The 20,049-nt window shown below is 41.3% G+C and overlaps 1 protein-coding gene across 8 annotated transcripts in view; it reads right to left on the bottom strand.

The window, feature by feature from the left end:
- dab2ipb (DAB2 interacting protein b) overlaps positions 1-20,049 on the bottom strand; it is a 238,349-nt gene that overhangs the window by 90,995 nt on the left and 127,305 nt on the right. For all 8 annotated transcript variants that reach the window (XM_029252910.1, XM_029252912.1, XM_029252913.1 and 5 more), the window contains one exon: positions 5,519-5,637. In XM_029252910.1, coding sequence (XP_029108743.1) covers positions 5,519-5,637 — 119 coding nt within the window. The remainder of the gene's footprint in view (positions 1-5,518; positions 5,638-20,049) is intronic.

Here is a 20,049-nt window from a genome sequence, read left to right as displayed (position 1 = left end):
GAAATTTTCTAGATATAGATAACTTTATATACAGTGTTGTTTATAAATATGTGAACCCATTGCGTCCCTTAGTTTTACCACAAAAATCACTATTTAATCAGAACCAGTATTTCTTTTCTGACACAGATGTGTAATTACCAACTCCACATGTTGGTTTAGAGGAAATCATGAATGTAGAAGAGAAACTTAAGTAGTTCAAGTACAAAAATAAGTGAACTCCAAGTTGCACTGGTTAAACCAATTTGGTAAGTTGAATCACGTGTGTAAATCATAATCATTTACTGTTATTTTAAGAGCTAGATTTTATAAGTTTATTTTAACATTTTATACAAGAATAATGATGATCCACACAGGGTTCACATACAAGCAGCACTGATGATTTTCATTTTAATTATATACAATTATATCATTATAACAATAATAAATGCTATTCAGTAAGTAGTTATCCATGTAAGTTGCAAAGAATGCATTTTCAAAATTATTTTCTGTTTTTAGGAGAATGTGCTTAGTGGTACATTGATTCTTTACTTTTTGATTACGACAGAGGTCAAACAGCGAAAAACTCAATCAAAAGAATAGAATGTAATGAAACTCCTTGTTGAAATGCACAGTGCACATTTGCATAGGAAGATAACATAAACAGTGGTATATAATTTCAGATTTACCTGTTTTTGTCTTTACTGTAAAACAACATAATTTGTGAACTGCTTTAATTAAGAATTACTTTCTTGAAAGTAAAAATTAAAATTGTGACTACACAGATAATATCATATACCTAACTACTTCAAAATAGTTAATTGTTTATTCCTTGTATTTATATAAGGGACTCTTAACTATTTTAAAGTAGTGAATTGTGCTGCTGCAATACACAAAACAAAATCCTGTGCTGTCTTGCTGATCGATCACATCACACAACACTGCAACTGACCAATGTATGGCCCTCCAAAAACAGTGTAAAAGTGGCAATATCTAGCTTTATGCCCTGTCGATTTTATTTTCCAACAGTCGGGCAGGCTGATAGCTGGTATATTATCCCTGTCGCCTCAGAGATGCTTTCTCCATAAAAGCTGCAAAGGAACTCCACTTTGCCTGGAAAGGTCGGCCGACAGCACCTGTTTATCCGAGTGGTGACAAGAAAAGCAGGAAACATTGCAATGACGCCCAGATTGTAATGCAGGTGTAATGAGCTATGAAAATGGCATGCGGCTCGGCCACGTGGTGGGCTGACTTTCCTGGGGAAGATGCCCGTCGCCGCTGACCTCGTGCCTGAGCCGAGCCCCGCTCTATCGACACAGGTGGCTGAGCTGTGAGTGCTATTATTTGTGTGACAAATCAGCCGCAGGTGAAGACGTCTCGCCGGCTTTTCCGAAGCACAGAAGTAGAAAACCACGGTTGTGTATTTTAACCGCCAGACCTCTCAGCCCTTTTCTTCCTAAAGCTTCCTTGTGATCCCAGTCCAATCCCCATATGCTGAAAAAGAGCAGCCTCAGGTGGTGTGTAATTTCTGCTCCCATATGGGACTGCACGTGACAGTACCCGCATCCCTATAGAAAACCTGCGGGAAAACATACTAGTCTTTTTCAACAAGCCTCAGATAAAAAAAAAGGCGACGAGGCATTGAAAGAAATACCTTGACTCCTACGACAGTTTACATATATCGTCGTCGTTGATGGTAAGTGCTGTGGGGTTGAAGCTGACTCTCGGTGATCACTTTACAGTATATATGTTAGAAACACTGTTGGACAACACTAGTGCTTTTTCATTTTTTCTTAGTGATGGCTGATTGTTGTGCCGCCACCCTCAATGCATGATATGGCTGGGTTCCATAAAATGTAGCCACTTTTCTACTATTTCCAGTGCTGAGTAATAAAGACCAACCGCTGTCATGTGTCCTGTTTTCCATGTAATAAAGACTTTGCTTCTTATTTGCAGGCAGTGCATAACTGCAGCTTATGCTCTTAATGGTAGCTTTCCTGCCCATCAGTTCATGTAAACTGGTTGTCATGCAGCCCCTGTGATAATGATTTTACCAGAGACTTAATCTCCTTTCTTTTCATTTCTGACAAGGAACAAACCTGTTATGTCCCAGCCTCAGTAAGGAAGGAGTGAAGCCACTTCATGTAGTCATAATTTCAGCCTGCTCTTATCTCTTGTACATATTTGTCCGGAAAAGGACTGGAGAATTGTGTAGCCTTGTCAGAAAAATAAAACATCTGATAGGGTAAATAATTTAATGATGAATAACAAAGTGAACAGCAGCACAACATTAAACACATGAGATGTGGTAAGTGTAACAATGTAGACATTATAGCAGAATTCTATTCAAATTGACTCTGTCCTACTGCGTTCATGATACAGAGGTTACAGTGCATGCTTTCCCATTACCCACTTTGGATACATTTGTTTTTATGATACCTCTGACCAAATTATACACAGAGTACTGCTATAGTGGCACATTAATAAGATCGCTTATGTTTTATTCCTGTTTCTTCATTTAAGAAGTATAATTAAGCACTGTAAAATGTATTAACAACAAATATATGACAGTTTGCTCCCTGATAATTGTCGCTCCACAGATAACAATATAAAATGCAAATAGTTCCTCCCAATTTGATGCCGCTGTGAAACTAATTTGTCCTTTCGACAGATGTGCTAGTTCTGTCACGGTGGTTGGCGACAAAGTTTCTGCAGCAATCTAGCGGGGGAAACATTTGGAACTGAAATCTTGTGACAAGGGATGATGCGAAATGTCGAACGGCCAAAAGTATGTAAAACTAAAGCATGGTATTGTCTGATGAGTTCCAATTCGTTTTCAAATTAGTGAGCAAAATTTTATGTACCTATTGTTCAGGAAATTCTCCATTTTAAAATGAATACAGTATTGTGTTGCTATAACGGTGGACATAATTGAAGGACCAAAGACAATATGAGTATCAAAGAACTAGCAATGGTTCCAGTCACAGTTGTTATACTCTCATATATGAGTAGTGAGTAGTGAAACACTAGATCATTCCCCACAGGGAGAGCACTCGAAACCTACTCTGCACTCTGAGCTTCGGAAGTTCTCCGGAAGGTCCAGTATACATTTGTATAGATTTGGTGTTTAGTGGGCCTTAGATTGCATGAGGTCATCTTTGTGTTCATATTACTCTTTATATCAGTTTAGCAGTGTTTATTGGGCTGTTACCATCTTGGAATATTTGAAAATGAAGATGCACCTGCTGCTGTAAAAGGACTTCATATTCCAAGGCCATCATTTGAAAAGGCAATACAATCAATAACTCCAGTATGATGGCTGCTTATACAATTGTGGATTCACCACCAAGTTCAGTCCTTTTTCACCAAATATTAGCTGATCAGGATGCAGGAGAAAGTAAAAGATGATACATCAGACCTTTCTGCTGCTCAACTCTACATTTAATGCTCATTACTCCAGGGTATTTGGTTTTTCCCATTTCCCTTGGATACAATGGCTTTGTGGATGAAGGATTATGAGGTCATTTTCAAGGTCAGTGTTTTTAGCAAATACCCTATTAAGTGCCTATCTATGAATATTGGTGAGCTTCAACTTGGCATGTTCTGTCATGATTTTAGCACTGTTCTCCTAGCCCCATGAAATACAAATTATTTAGCTATCATTTGGACTCATTTAGCCGTTTCATGTTGGTTCAGAAACTCTTAAGAACATGCTGACTGAGACATCTTTTTAAATACCTGAAACTCAGGTAATCAATACTGAACATAATATGACTCACTTGTTTAGCTGACTTTATAATTGGCATTTGTTACTTCAAGGCTCGAGTCCTTTTTCATGTATTTGTCTGTGAGACAGAAAGGTTGCTTTCTCAAATCCCTGACGGTGTTGTTCTTGTACCACTGAAAATGATTCTTGATCTGAACTGCTATACTACACTACATGAGTTGTATGTGACATTGTATTTAAGTTACGTACTGTGTGTTTTAAATAATTTTCGTTTAAGAGTTAACCTTTGCAAAGAGCAGATTGCTGTTGGATTCAGTTATATGTAACGAAAAAATGAGCACTTAATAAACGCAGGGGGTGAAAGTGAACTAGAGCAATACGAAGGCTATGCAAGCCTTTGGAGACCAATCTGCCAGCACACCTCCATGCTACACAGCAAAGACAATGTGTTCAATCCATTATTAAACACTACTGGACAGGGATGGGGCGTCAATTTGACACAAGCAGTGTTTTCACCTCGAACGCTGAGACACAAAATAATTTATGGCTGAATTAAATGTCATCCATCTGCACTGAGCAGGAGGACAGGGCTGGTGCTTGTAGCACCTGCTTGCCAGCATACAGATTCAGTAAGAGAATGAAGAAAGGAACAACTGGGCCTAATCTGCTTACACTTCTTCGAAGAGAGAATTCCAAAGCTGGAACACTCCCAGCATAAAGTTAGACGAAAGCGAAATTAGTATTTCTAATCCATACGCAAAATGAATCTCAAAAAAGGATTATGTTTTGTTGATTTCCCACAAGTCTTAGCTTTGACACGTTGTTGTCTTCAAAGCTCTCTGTAAAGGGAGCTTGACAAAGGAGGATGGCTAGTGAACAGATGTGTCAACAGGAAATAATAAACCTCATTTGACACGCATTGGGACTAAGTTCAGCATGTGTATGGATTGAGCATACTTGTGTGTAATTAAAAATATGGTACAATGACTGCAATGTGCATTGTTTCCAGGCAAACGGCTGGCATGGGCTGAAAATAGAGGCTGCAGAGAAGGTTGTGGAACACTAACACTGACATCTTGCGCTGTTATACTACGTTAATTCATATTAAATCGAAGTGCAATTCTGACGAGTAGTTTCTGTTAATTGTGATCTTTGAAATGTACTTCAGTATGGTAGATAATATAAAACTATATAAATATTTGGTGAAAAATTTGGACAAAGGGCTTATTTTACTTTCCATGTGCCAAACGTGGAACAGATTTTTTCCTTTTTTTTGCTGTACTACCTTTTTAATAACTCTAACTTCCTTTTATTTACTGTCATTTGTAAATTGTGAACTTTTATATCTATTTGACCTTACCCAAAAATTGTTTCAAGTGAAGAATATTTCTCACACGCGCGCACACACACACACACACACACACACACACACACACACACACACACACACGTACCAGAGGTAGTCAGAAACCATTTTAACAATTGGATTGCATCAATCCAGAGCCATAACTGCCAAAGTGGATCTCTGAACAAATGTATAAGTGGAGATGCATTCTTTTTTGTTCAAAGAATAGAAGAGGAAACAACGTATTGGAAGGTGCAGCTCTGCTGGTTTCCATTAAATAGGTAAGCATATCTACAATGACTTCAATATTCCTCCTTCAGTCAAACTCGGAGAAGCTGTAACCAGCCCACTGATGCACTGTGAGGCCGGTAATCCTGCAGCGAACTCACCCAACCACCATCTGTGCATCTGAAATTATGGCTCAAAGACATACACATGCACACAGTGACAGACACACGCGCTTCTCCTACCCGTCATTGTCCACGCTCCTGAAGCCGGGAAGGATATGTCGGAAGCTGCTGTTGCGGTCAAGCTTGGGTTGACTCTTGGTGCGTTTGATGGAACCTTTCAGTCGACGGCTCAGGAACCCCTAGTCAGGAAAAGGGGGCCGTGGAAGCAAAACCAGAGCAAGATGTATCAGTCAAGGGCTTGTTACAACAGAGATCGCAGGGCAGCTGAACAAGAGCTGCAGGCGGGTCTACAGGAAGACGCTAAATTGATTGATCCACTCTCTCTCTCATTCTCTCCCTCTCGCCTTGGTGCAATGTGCATTGTTTTCAGAATCTGGCTGCCACATCTGCTCACAGTACACACACAGCCAAAGCATCAACGGCGATGTGAGGCTCCCCTAAGCACCTGTTACCATGGAAACAGTTGGCTGGCATTACAAAAAAGAGACTTGGAGTAGAAGAGGACTGATATACTGAAAGTTCAGAGACAGAACAAAGCATGTGAGATTTGATTTCGAAGGGATGCTCTCCACAGCGTAAGGCATTTGTGAATAGAAAAGGCAAAACTAATAACACATTTCCTTTAAAGCACGCCCTGAAAAATGTCTCTGGATTAGAAAGTAAAAAATAGGGTAAAAAAAATGTGGTCCATAAAGCTAGTGCTCAAAAAAAGCCTGGTGGCATCACCGTGTGGCGGACTCAGTCAGGCGCTGATGCAATAATGACAGGCTTGGAGTACCACAAACAAACCACAAACAGACCTTCCTCCCTGCAATTAACACATCACAATAATTAACGGCGCTGCGATTTCAATGTACGGCTCTGCTAATTTCTCCCGCCGGATCACATTGCACGTGTTTGTGGCAGGGGGAGGTCCCAGGGTCACAGATCTGCAGAAGCCCTAAAACCAGGCTCTTCCAGCACATTCTCATCTTCTCTGGTGTCTACAGCAGGAGACAGAGAGCTTAAGGCCCTTTCACACATTACCACCAGGATCCACCACGTTTTCACAGCGCCCTTGTTCTTAAGGGACATTTTGGAGCTGAATTCAACCTGAGGTCAGACAACATCACGTCACACAGCATGATCTCAACTTCGATCAAGAGTTGCCAAGTGCTTGTAACGTTTAAAACACAACGGCGGTGCAGTTGCTACACTGTGGAGTAGCAATATAGCAGTCTACTAACAATACTCCAGCTGCTACTACTACTACTACTGTCTGTCTGAACCGCTTGTCCCATACAGGGTCGTGGGGAGCCAGAGCCTAACCCGGCAACACAGGGCAAAGGGCTGGAAGGGGAGGGGACACATCCAGGATGGGACACCAGTCTGTCGCAAGGCACCCCAAGCAGGACTCGAACCCCAGACCCACCAGAGAACAGGACCCAGCCCAACCCACTGTGCCACTGCACCCCCCTACTACTAATACTACTTCTATGCAAAAGTGGCATAAAAAATTAATGTATGCATGTTTATTTGTGAGAATGACAATTCTGTCCTCTATCTGAAGTAAATGTGTGATGAAGCATATTATGGCTACAGCAGCAAGTTGAAAAAATGATTGTTTTTGCCACACCCAGAAAGTATTGCCTGTAGAGAAGTGGTCAGTCATTTGTTAAGTAATTTAAAATATGTGTTTACTTAAAAAGTTGGTGTGCCACACTTACATGTAAGAAACTCTTGAGTGACTCTAACTCTTCATTTCACACCTCCACACAAGAATGTCACCCTAAAATGAGATTTTTAAACCTGGTAACAAGCAGGGTTGACTCATCCAGGGATGAAAATGCCTGTAGTGGCAAAAGGAAGACTTATAGCCTGGATTTTGCTGGTTCGAGACCCAGGACGGACCCTCCTGTAGTACTCTCATGCAAGGTATTCAACCATGACTGCTCCAGTAAAAATACCAACAGCTTGTCTTGACTACATTAATCAACTTAAACACCACATCATGTACTACTCAGGGTATGTTTATTTGCAATATTTGGGGAATAAGGAATTGGACGTTCTGTGATCGAAATGTTTCCTGTTTTGAACCCCGGGGAAGGACTAAGTTGATCTATGCCTTTTATCTATGTACTCTAAGTTTCTTTGGTAGAAGATCCCTAGCTGTACAAACGGATACACACCCATAGTGCTGCCTATTAAAACGGGAGGCCAGGAATTGGCTGCAAGCAGATATGTTAATAAATAACAAATGTTATAACTAGATGTTGTCCTGCTCAGCAGCATATAAATATTATGTAATATCTCTTTTAAAGCAGAGATATTAAAAAAGCCCCTGAGGGGAACCAGTATCTGTAGGCTTCAGCTAATGTTGTCTCCACTATGCCATTCCTGTGTTCTCAAACAGTCGGTGGCTTACAAATAGCTGGACAACCTGCTTGCCTAGAGCCCTCTGGTACCAGAGCCGAAAAGCCTTGTTGTAAAGTTTCCTCTTCCTGTCAAGGTTAAGAAGAGGAACCGGGAGAGAAATGCCTATGGTTTCTTTCTTTCTATTCGACCAACTTTGGGAATAAGAAATCAGACAGGTAAAAAAAAAATAAAAATGTGCCTATTACATTTACGTTTTTGCATGCATTTAATTTAGCTGATATTTTTCTTCAAAGTGACTTGTAATATTTTTACCAATTTATACAGCTGGGTAATATTTACTGAAACAGTTCAGGGTAAGTACCTTGCGCAGGAGTATTAAAGCTTGAGGAGGGATTCAAATCTGTGACCTCTGTGTCCGGAGGTGGCAACTCTAACAGTGTGCTCTAACTCTACAGTGTTACTTTCAAGACAAAGTAATACGAACTTGGGCTGATCTTGGAAGGGAAAAAACAATTATTCTTGTCAGGACAAACTGACAGCAAACTACAGAAGAATTAAGTATTTTCTTTGTTTTCTTCTTAAACTTTAGTGTCACACACAGAAACAGTGCAGTAACTCCAGAGAGACTTAATAATACCTATTTAATGAATGAATAACATCTCTGTTTGCTAAACTACAGAGAACAGACTGTGCACTTTCTATAGTGCCCTAAATGCTGTTCTCTAAAATGAAAAGCAAAAAGCTCTAGTACATTCTGCACTTTAGTGCTTTCATCCCCTCTATTCATACCTGTGAAGAAAGAATTTAAAAGGACCATGTAGAGAAAAAGGGGGGGGGGGGGGGGGGGTGGCGTTGTAGTGCAGTGGGTTTGACCGGGTCCTGCTCTCTGGTGGGTCTGGAGATCGAGTCCTGCTTGGGGCGCCTTGTGATGGACTGGCATCCCATCCTGGGTATGTCCTCTCCCCCTCCAGCCTTATGCCCAGTGTTGCCGGGTTAGGCTCTGGCTCCCCACAACCCCGTCTGGGACAAGAGGTTTCAGATGGCGTGTGTGATGATGTAGAGAAAGATCATGTTTAGTATAGGGTAAGTCTAATGAACATCTGTCCAGCTGTGCAACCTCCTCCTTTATTCATTCTCAATGTTCCTAGCTTTGATAAAGAGTAATAGAACTTCTGCTGTACTGTATATAAATACATATAGAGTACATACAGGGAGTATGTAAAGGTTTAATGATAAGGAATTTAAGACTGCCCAGATGGAGTGTGGGTATGTAGCTGGTCCCTGAGTTAGCAGTGTTTAGTTCTCCTTCCTTTGTATTGCATGTCATTAGGCCTGTAAAAGGCAGAAGCTTATACTTTACAATGCAGGATCAAAAAACAAAGGAAAACGAGGTGAATCTACATTGTCTCCAAAAAACTTTATCCCAAGGCAGAAACGATTAAAAAAATGGGGCTCAGAGTTCTTCATTCCATACAGACCCAAGCCAAGAGAGGTCAGGTGCTATAAGAATGGTAAAGAGAACCCACGACTGACAAATTAAATTCAACAGTACTAAATTTGAAGTTGTATGTCAGCCAGGGCAATTTTATAAGGGATACCAATTTAGAAAGTGCACAATAAGAATTGTAATAGCAGATTCTTCTCTGACAGGATCGAAACATTGCATGGAAAACAGCTAACAGGCTAATGGGATAAGTTCAAAAAAGTTCAAGTTATATTCGGTAAACCAGGCCTTATTACTACATCGAGAATACGCTTATGGAGTTTGCACTCTAGGAAGGATAAGGAAGACCTAGAAATGTGAGAACAGAAGTAGGCTCAAAACACTTCATCTCCTTATCTGGAAGAAAGACAAGACGATTTAATTGAGGTTTTAACATTTCAAAAAGAAATCAATAAGGTTGACTTCAGCTAGAACATTGGCAAAAGAATGTGACGGAACAGTCAAAAATACTTAATTAGTTAAGGATACATTTCATTTTTGTAATTTAGGAAGGTTTTTTCTATAAGGTTTTTTCAGTTACGTATAATAATGCCTAGGGCATCTTAACGGAAAAGACTTCGGAACTGGACACTTAATATCAAATTTTATATTTAATTACATGAACTTCATACCAAAAACAAAAGTAAAGTATAATGTCATATTGTAATCATTATTACTCATTTTCAGCTCTTTTATTATCCTTCCATTGCTCAAATTCTTTTTGTTACATGACAGGTACTTTTTTTCCTGGTACAGGGCTAAATTAGAGACGGGTGGGTTTTCGCAATTATTTATCATTTGAAGTGGGTTTGAAGAAAAAAAAAAAGTCACCATTATACCCATTAAAACAGCCAAATTGGTATTGCTGCTAAATGTAGTGGAAAGGTAAATTCAGTACAATTTCCCCAGATGTATTTAAGATACTAATGACAAAATGTAAAACAGAAAGAGAGCAGAGCATTAAAGTTCATTAACCACCTTAATGATATATTAGCGGAAATGTAGTGTAACTCTTAATTAGTAAAAGGTTTCTGCTTGCCATTACAACTCCACTCAAGAGTCAACAACAAATCTAGCGCTAATATTACACTGAGAAAACAACACTGAAGGGATTTTTTTTAAGTGACACGTGTATTTGTGATGTGCGTGTGAAAAACACTTACAAATACTTCAGCACAGGCTGCCCTAAATAACAGTCTGACATCCAGTTAACCCATCAATAGGGAAACATACTTACTTAACAGCTAACATATCCCGCACCGGGACCACCTTTATTTATGAAACATTACTACCGCAAACACCCTACCTTACAAAACCGATTAATGGAAAGGCACTTAATCAAAAAAAGAGAAAAGAAATTCTCATGACAGGACCAAGCAAGACTTTCTGTATATGTATTTTTCTATTGCAGAAATGATAACTCCCCCGTGACTCTTTAGCACTAAGACTGACAACCCAAATGAATCCTCAGGCTCAAGAAAATGATGCTGCCCAGATATTCAGGGAGAGAGAGGTGAGATATGTTGGCATGAAGTGTTTACGTCATTGTCGAAAATTACAGCGTGTCGAGACAGTGGTGAGATTTATGTTACAACTACTGTAGTGGCTCTGTAGGCATGGAACATTATTTTAAGTGAAAAAAGAATTTTTTGTCTTTAAGTGAGAAAACAAATGTCCATGTTGCACTGTAGTGGATTACTGCCAGTTTATGGTTTCAGGTTAAATTTTTAGCTCCCCTGATAAACGGATCCAACACAAAGCCTGGCCTATGGGCATATTTTGAAAACTGCATTACCGGCAAAGCAACTTCACAGAGAGCAGAAATGCAGGCCCAGCTCTGCTGTTCATAGCCTCCGTTGAATACGATGTGTTCCTCATTTTGGCGGTTTTTCAAATGGCCAGAAAACTCAGCTGCTGAAATACTTGGTCCAGTTTACAATAGATATTGCCATGCATGACAATCATTTTATATCCTTTTTTTCTAACCTCATGAGGAGTCAGTGCAAATTTAGAGAGTGGACGTTTCTGTCAGGTTGTTCTGTGTCATGTAAGAACGTGATAGCTCACTCAGCCGATCAGAATCACACCAGGGTTCATAGTATTCATATCAACTTCTCTACGCTGGTGTAATAACTCTAGGGTGCTATAAGTTCACTGCAGCGTATGAAGCAAAATGCTCAGCAAGGATTGTGTGCCAACAGATTGTATTTATTTGCTTAGTTTCTGTATTGATCCAAAATTACCTAACGTAGCTTAGAGATTTAGTTTAATATGTATTTATTTACTCATTTATAGCATACAATAATTTTTTACATACTTTATATTGTACTATACTTTATTGATTAATAGCAACATAGCTTAATCGCCTTTCTTGAACGTAAAACAGCAGCGCCTACTCGGTCTGAATTCTTAAAAAGTCCAGATCCACTAGAACAAGCGCTATCCCACTTCAAAATATATTATTGAGTAACAAGCACAAGATTACTTGCAACCACCTTGACACAGAGCAGAATTTTCACATCATAATCATGGTGCATGCACTTGCATGGAGAGCAATATGTGCTTCGTATCAAGCCAGTAATGCAGAAGTACATGATTACAAAACCCCTCTAAAATTAAGATGCTAGAACGGGACCACTGAGAGGGTGATGTTTCGAAAAATACTCATCAACGCAATGCTGGCGTCTTGTCGCTGCCTCGCTCTGCTTTGGCTCATGGGAGCTGACAAGCTTATTGCCATGACGACACCGGCTTACACCAGAATGTTGTGTCTCCAGAGACAGCTGCGGAACCTTGGGCGCGGGCCGACACGCAGAGCTCGTGCGGCCGAAACGTAGACAAATCACCTGTGTCGCACAACCGCAGGGCGAACAAACACTAGGCTTGTGCCATTCAGCTGACGTGCCAGTGCCCTCTAGCATTTCCCTTCACTTTTTATGTATCATTGACTAATGGTCTCATTATCACCTGGAGAAGATATGACTAAAGACAATGTGATTCACTCTGTACAACATACGTGTTACAATTAAAGGTCATGAAGCCTTTTTTCCAAGTTCAGCGAAACCTGAAGCAAACATGTACTAAAGCGGTATGAGGCTATTATGACAACACTACCATGAGCCTGAGACATAATTTCACTACACGGTAACTCTTGCATATTTTTATACAACCTTTATATTTTCTTCCTATTTCAAGTATTCTGCCAGAGCACTTTTTTTCATATTACGTTATGTGCAATGTTTACGTTTATTCCACATTACACTGGGGAACACATTGATATTACACACTTAAAACTTATCGGTGTTGACATTAGCGGGTTACTATAGGAGTGGGTCATGTGTACATTTATCTGGTAGCAACTACGGTAGGATTTAACATGGAAAATATGATGCAGTGCTACGATCTACTGATGTTATAAGTGAGTGTGACTGTGACTCCAAAAAGAAGCTCAAGGACAGCGAGGTGACTTCATTGCAGATTCTCTGCCGCGTGCCGTCACAAGAAGGCTGGAGACAGCGCAATCTCGACATTTATAGGGTAGACGACCACGGTGGACACTTGATGGAGCAACTAATTTTCTCGGAGATGCCATAATGGACCGAGATGGAACTGTTCCCCAGTAATGAGCCTGGTCCTTGGCGCATTGCATCAACCTGTTTCTCCTGCTTTCCATTAATGAAACCCAGGCCAACTAATCCAATTACAACCATTAGAACAAGCAGCTCTTGCTATGCAGAGGCTGACTGAGATGGAGATAACTGTTAATTCTGAATCGATACACCGGGCGATTGTTAATTCCGTCACTGTCGACACAAACCGTGGTGGATCTCAGGCTAGCTCTGTTACATTTTTAATTTCTCAGTTTTTTCTTATCCTTCCAAAATCCATTTTGGATGAATAACAGAAGAGAGCCAGTTGTGTATTTTCCTCCATGCACTGCTCTGTCCATACAGAATACTGGAGCTGACACGGAGAAGCAGAGAGACGTGGAAACACAGAGCCAGCAGTGCTTCCGCTCCTCCGCTTGGAACAAAGACACAGGGAGCGGGAGATGTGATTGACAGTTAAGGTGACGCTGACCAATTTTGACTGACAGGCACTTGTGACAGTTCCACACACAAGTTTTTTTTTTCCTCCACTTATCTTCCACACTCATCTTGTCTTCTTTGCCGTCTAATGCCATCTAACAGATAAAGCCTGCATAATGTTCATGGATCTGGCTGGCGAAGAGGCGTCTCTTAGGGGAGCCATGTTCCCTGCATCCTTTGGTCAGGTGCTGAATGGAGGCCAAGACCAAGATGTGCGTGATTCAGAAGTACGACTACAAAACTATTGCATGTATTAACCTGACAGAAATGACCTTGTGCTCTGCCGGCTCTCTGAATAACACAATTGCCGTCACCCTCACACTGTTCGCTCATCCTCTGGAGCTTTGCCCTTCAGGTATTTTCGTATATTTATTCATCCTTTACTTATCCAGGTGAATTCCCATTGAGATCAGTTTTAAGGCAGCCTGGGGTAAGGCAGCCCACAAGCATGGAAGAGAGTAAGAATACAATAAAAACAACACGTATAAAACAAAAGGATATCAAACATGGGTTGTCATTATAGTTTTCCATTTTTAGAAATTGGGTAAATGTCTTAAAATTCCCATGTGCACTTTATTGATCAATCTTTTCTTTTTTGGTAAAGAATTCTGTCTTCATGGGGAATTATAGCTAAAATTCTCATCCTAAACTCTATTCCCTGGGACATGACTTCAGAGGGGGATAGGTGGGGTTCGATGTTCTGTGAGTGGGCAAGCCACATCGCCATCTAATATGATTGTGTTCCAGGCAAGGATCTTATTTCATGGAAATACATATATTCTATTGTTTCTCACCAGAAAATAAATCCCATTTAACAGACATGTGCGCTGCACCCAAAGTATGCGACTGGATGACGATATGAGGCAATGTGTTCGACTGAACGCAGTCCTAAGATGCTAAAACAAATCCACAAAGGACGTGTTTGTGTGGGACAGTGACACGTGTCCCGGGGCCAGCCTTGTTTCCAGTGCTTTCAGGAGATTCTCCCTTCCAGCTCAGCTCCAGTGTTATGAAATAACTGCTTGATCCAGGTTCAAACAGCACATTTTGCATGCAGCATTGCACACACTGACGTTGTCAAAAAGTGAAATAACACATCATTATTTCACAGATCTGCTCAGAGGTACTTCAAAAAAAGCCTGTTGTCATTTGTTTAGGTGCTATTTCTGTCTGAACCATTGCTGGAAAACAGGAAGAGAGCTACGTCTAGCTGCCCGGGCTCTAGCAGCGCTATAATTAATGGTATCAGATCCTTGCTGGTGGCTATATGGGGTTCCAAGGTATGCAACTTAAATCAAGTTACAGTGAACTGTAAAGACCCCTCAGCAGAGATGTGCCATGCACAGATTTATAAAGGAATGGCTGCATGCCAGAAGAAATGACTGGCTCAGTGATCCTGAAAGATGTTGGGTGGCTGTAAAGTCCACATAAATACCAACAACCCAAACTCATTATTTCTTTCTCCCTGACTCCCAGAATTAACCAGGGAGATGGAGGGTAATTGGTGTTGCGAAGGACAGGCAGTCTATCTGGGGGACCCGGAACATAAATAGCTGCGACACAGATATCGGAATAGGCACTAAACCTACAAGCTGTCAATGCGGGAACACAGAGCTTGCCAAGTGTTAGAAAGCACGCTCCCCTCTGACAATAAAACAAAGATGGTTATAAAAAGTACAGTTGGTTCCAGCCCCTTTGCACTGAATTAGAACAGAATCAGAGCAGTCTGAAACTTTCTGCTGGAAAAAAAAAAAAGTTTTCACTCGCACATGATTTTTGCAGATGACAAATAAATGAATGTAAACCTGGAAGCAGCCCTCGTTGTTAATAACATGGAGACATCGAAAGGTAATAAGCAAAAACTCAAAGCAAAAAAAAAAAAAAAAAAAAATTATTCTTTTATCCGACAAGTGAAATTATGAAAAAGAAAAAAAGATTTCTCTTGGTAGTCAACGACTGTGAATTAAGTGATGGTGAACTTCAATGTATCGGTCCTGGAGTAGCGGGATTTTTCTTTCTGCTGTCAAGCCCCTTAAATTTAAAAACAAAGCATGGTCCCTGGGTATTGGTGTTCTGAGTCTTTCGATGTTTTGACATCGCTAGGAGAGGGTTGGTGCTGCATGTGTGACCAGAAGCACAAACAAGAGCGTTCGATGGATCGAGCCAGACTCCCGGGTCCGACCCGAAGAGTTGAGACTACCAAGTTGAGCGAGGAAAAAAAGATTTTCTGACAGATTTAGCTCTGTGTGGAGCGGGAGGGCGGTGCCAAGTTCTAGATGTCACTGCAACCAAGAGCCAGAGGGCAGAAATGGGCTGAAAACCCCGCCGGTTTTACAGGACACGTTTGCTTGTTGAGACAATATAAGAGTTGACAAACAAATGGAGGGCAAAGAAGGGATTGCCTGACTGACATACATGATGGGTAGAAAAACACAGCAAAACCTTATAAAATACGAGCTAACAAGCTGTGCTCAATCAGACATGATGTGTGGCATCTAGCACATATATTCACCTCGACCAAGGGACTAGTTGGAACAGGGTGCTGTGACAGTATTTCGGGAGATGCTGGGAGATGTCCTGCAGATATAGCAAGTGCTCAGCCTACAGCCTCCTTCATTTAGGGGTTTAAGCACGCCCCATTAAAAACAGGCCCATCTGCGGGGATTAGACAGGCCTGCTGAATATTCATTACAGGTTTCTCCACAATTGTCAGGTCGGGATATAATTGCTCGACAGAGGGAGAAGCACTGAAGTGAGAAAAAGAGGGATTAAAATGATTGTTCTCCCTCGCTTCTATGTTACGGATTCGAAAGTGTATCACTGGCCGAAATCGCACTGCAGCGCTCTGTTTTATAGATTCAAAGTGGTTCTCATTTATTGACCACACATCAATCACTGAAAACTGAGACTGTTTGCGTTACCTACTCACTTGGCTTGTAAGCGTTCATATTGTGCAGATACAGGATATTCGGCCAATAACAAAGCCATCGCAGCAAAATGTAATAAATCCAAATCCCAAAGCTGGAGCGCGTTCTTAACGGCTCTCCACATCTCAGCTACAGCAGCGGTGGCTAAGAACCACTACATTTTCTCATTTAGCTGACACTTTTCTCCAAAGCAACCTACAACGTGAAGTTACTCGTAATTATTTACCCACTTACACAGCTGAGCAGTTTTTTTACTGGAGCAATTTAGGGTAAGTACCTTACTCAAGGTTTCTACAACTAGAGGTGGGAATCAAACCCGCAACCTTTGGGTTCAAAGACAGCAGTTCTAAGCACCACATTACCAGCTGTCTCTATCATCCCCACTAGGAATAAAACCAAAAGTATAATAAAAGGTAAATAAAATGCAAAAGGTTAATGAAATGTAACCTTCCTGAGTTATTTAAATTTCAATTCACTTCATTTTTATAGAGCACTCAAGTTATTTCCTTCTAAACATTCTCACGTATGTGAGGCATCAGTAATGTGCACGCTAGCTCTCGATGTGCTTCTGTTTCTTCGCAAGTGGTAAGTTTGCAAGGGCTCTCAAAACAGACATTTGTATTCTGAGCAAACCTGGACTGAATTCTGCGCTGTGTGGTGACGCCGCAGCACAGCGACCCACGGAGCTGGGGCCACTTTTCCGATCATCGATCGCTCATTAGAGCACCCGGCCACACAGTCCTGCTGCGATGTGCTGCCTCCTTCAGTGTAATCATTAGCGCTTCCAAGTGAAGTGCATGATGCGGCCTTTAGCTCAATGAAAGGCAGAGTGCATCCCAGAGGCCTGCCGTCTCTGTACAGGTGACACATGTCTCAGATGGGCTTTATTCCATGCCATACTGGGTACATAAGGCCTCAAGTCATTTTCTGTACAAACTCTTGTCTCTGAGCCTTTAGCTTCTGCTTCTCGGTAGGCATCCATTGCTAGCATGGCTCATACCATGATAGCTGAGGACAAGGGCATGTGAAGGTAGCACAGTGGGCAATGCCGGTGCCTCACAGCCCCTGGGCTCTGGGTTTGGACATCGGTTCTGGCTCAGGTACTGTGCAGTTTTCATGTCCTTCCAGTGTTTGCGTAGGTTTCCTCTGGGTGCTCCGGTTTCCACCCACAGTCCAAAGACATGTGTTTCGGATGAATTGGTGACTCCAGATTGCCAGCAGTGTGTGAATTTAGGAATGTCTGTGTGTGTCACTGTCCTGTGATAAGCTGGCATCACGGTCAGGGTGTACCCTTGACTGTGATCAGATGACTGACGGACAGAAAAGGGTACATCGCCTGAAGGTTGCCGGTCCTAGGTGGGCCTTCCCTTAGTACCTGTGAACAAGGTACCTTCCCATAGTAAATGAGCTGTATGTGCAAATGGTCAAAACTAAGTTACTTTTGACAGATGCACAACAAAAACAAACTACAATAGTTAAAAACGCATTAGCCATCCGACCCAAAACTACATCCTACCGATCCATATATCAGAAACGCACTTACTGGAGGCCCACTGAAGGGATCACTTCATACCTCAGTTTTTTTTTTCCCCCCGTTTTTGTTTCTCTTTCCTTGCAACTCCTCTATTTTCAGCCACTCATTCCACATGGCATTTTCAGCGGGACTTCCAGGGGAATTATTTATAGTGCCCGTCAGACCTGCGGAGAAGGTGGTGTTTGATGAGGTGCCGGCACACAGTGACTCTTCTGTAGCTCTCTGGGACGGGGAGGGGAGGGATGCCCCACTGTTCGAGAAAGAAGCCTTGGAGCACAGCAGCTCCATTGTGAAACAGGGGTCAGACTCTCAGCTTGATTAACGACTGGTGTGCTGTGGGTTTTACTGCTGGGTGGGGATGCAGCCCTTGAGGTCAGCTTGCTGTAGTTCACCTGATTGATTCCAACGTTGCATTTGGACACATGGCTAAGAAGTGAGGAGCTGCTTATCTGAACTACCTCTCTATGCAAGTTCATTGCCTAGTGGTTAAGAATACATGCTTTTCACCTGAAGACTTTCAGTTCGAGTCCCCAGAAGATTCCTCCAGTAGAAGTACTCTTGTGCAAGGTGGATAATGTGAATTACAATAATAAGAAATACAGCTGTATTAATTTGTAAAGTTTACATAATGTGATAACATTATTGATATGTACGTGGAAATATTAAACCGGAGTTGGAAGGAGCTGGACCACATCTACCTGGAAGTACAGCTGTAACTAGGGCAACTAGGCAAGGAGTGTGAGGTAGGATCTCCCTGTGTAGGCTTGGAATCGCCTTCCTTCTGCAGTGTTTTTTCCACCCCCTTACAGGAAGGCTTGACTCATCGTCACGGCAGGGCATCCAGACTCCCTGCTGCCTTCCCTGGCTGCAGTCACTCCGTTGTTAACTTACTCACACCTCTTAGGTACATATTTTAGAGCATTTGGTCCATTAGAGACTTAAAGAGCCCCATGTCAACTTCGAGAAAGCTCCACTAGCGCATATTGACCATAAACTCACAAGAATTTGATCGGTGCCAATCTCATCTTGACCGGGGGACAATGATAGAGGGGAGAGGAAATGTACTGGGAAAGAAAACGCTTTGGTTATGATATCCTTTATGTAACAGGGCAAGCGAGAAATAATGAGCGAGAAAGCCGATTATGCCAAAATACAGAGACGGTAACAAAAAATTTCAGTTTTACTTGTTTAAAATTTCTGTATAGACCAGAAGAGATGTATGTCCAGGCTTGCACTACGGCCTGTTCCCCTAGACCAAGTCACACAATCAAGTTAGTAATTTATCCTAGTTTTCAACAAAGCACTTCACCGTTCAGCGAAGTAACATACAGTACTCACTAGGTATGTGTCACAAAGAACCTCAGTCATCAACAGAACATCACTAGCAAAAAACAAAATATCAAACTAATTTTACTCAAAGATTAGGAGGAGTAGAGACCTACATATCTACAGTCTTTTGTTGACTGAGCTTCACACCCTTGATTGAAAGGAAGCCCTTAGAAATTCACTCCAAAATTACCCCCATGCCCCATGCAAAATATTGTACAAGAGAAAAAACAGTAGACAGAAACTTTGTCGTCTCTGTCTTGAATATAGTTCTTCAGCTCTTTGTTACCTCACCAAGCTTAAACTACCTGGATAAATGCACAGAGAACATATGGATAACAAATGAAAATATTTCTCTCAGCGAGAGGCCAGAAATTTCATAAGTTTTATATAGATATATAAAACTGTACCTAATGGCATTCCAAATTTTGACTTTTAATAATGCAGTAGCCATTCTCTACCTGAAATCTAGGCTGTTCAGATGGTCAGTTCCATAACCATTAACCAATATGCAACAGACACAGGTTCTCAACATGGAAATCAATAAAAATAGATTGCTTGTCAGTCTGTACAATATGCACGGGTGTCCATATCAAACAAATCGCAAAAGTCCTCAGTTTAGTCTGGAATCACACCTAATCACAGGTAAATGAAGATAAAATCACAACTTTCGTCACACCTATGACTTTCTATAATCCATACTTAAACATTAATTAATGAAAGTCCATAACTGAGAATTTTTTTAAGGTTAAATCTCTGTTTTTCTTAAGAACTTTTTTAATGATCATACATTCAAAAAACAGTGATAAGTTGACCCCAAGCGGGTTCATTTTGTTGGCAGCAGTAGTGGTTGAAAGTTCTAGGATCGAATCAGGGTC

The sequence above is a fragment of the Scleropages formosus genome, chromosome 6, assembly GCF_900964775.1.
Source record: "Scleropages formosus chromosome 6, fSclFor1.1, whole genome shotgun sequence".
NCBI classification, from domain to species: domain Eukaryota; kingdom Metazoa; phylum Chordata; class Actinopteri; order Osteoglossiformes; family Osteoglossidae; genus Scleropages; species Scleropages formosus.
The sequence above is the reverse complement of the archived record's forward strand: the minus strand, read 5'-3'. Positions and strand labels throughout refer to the sequence as shown.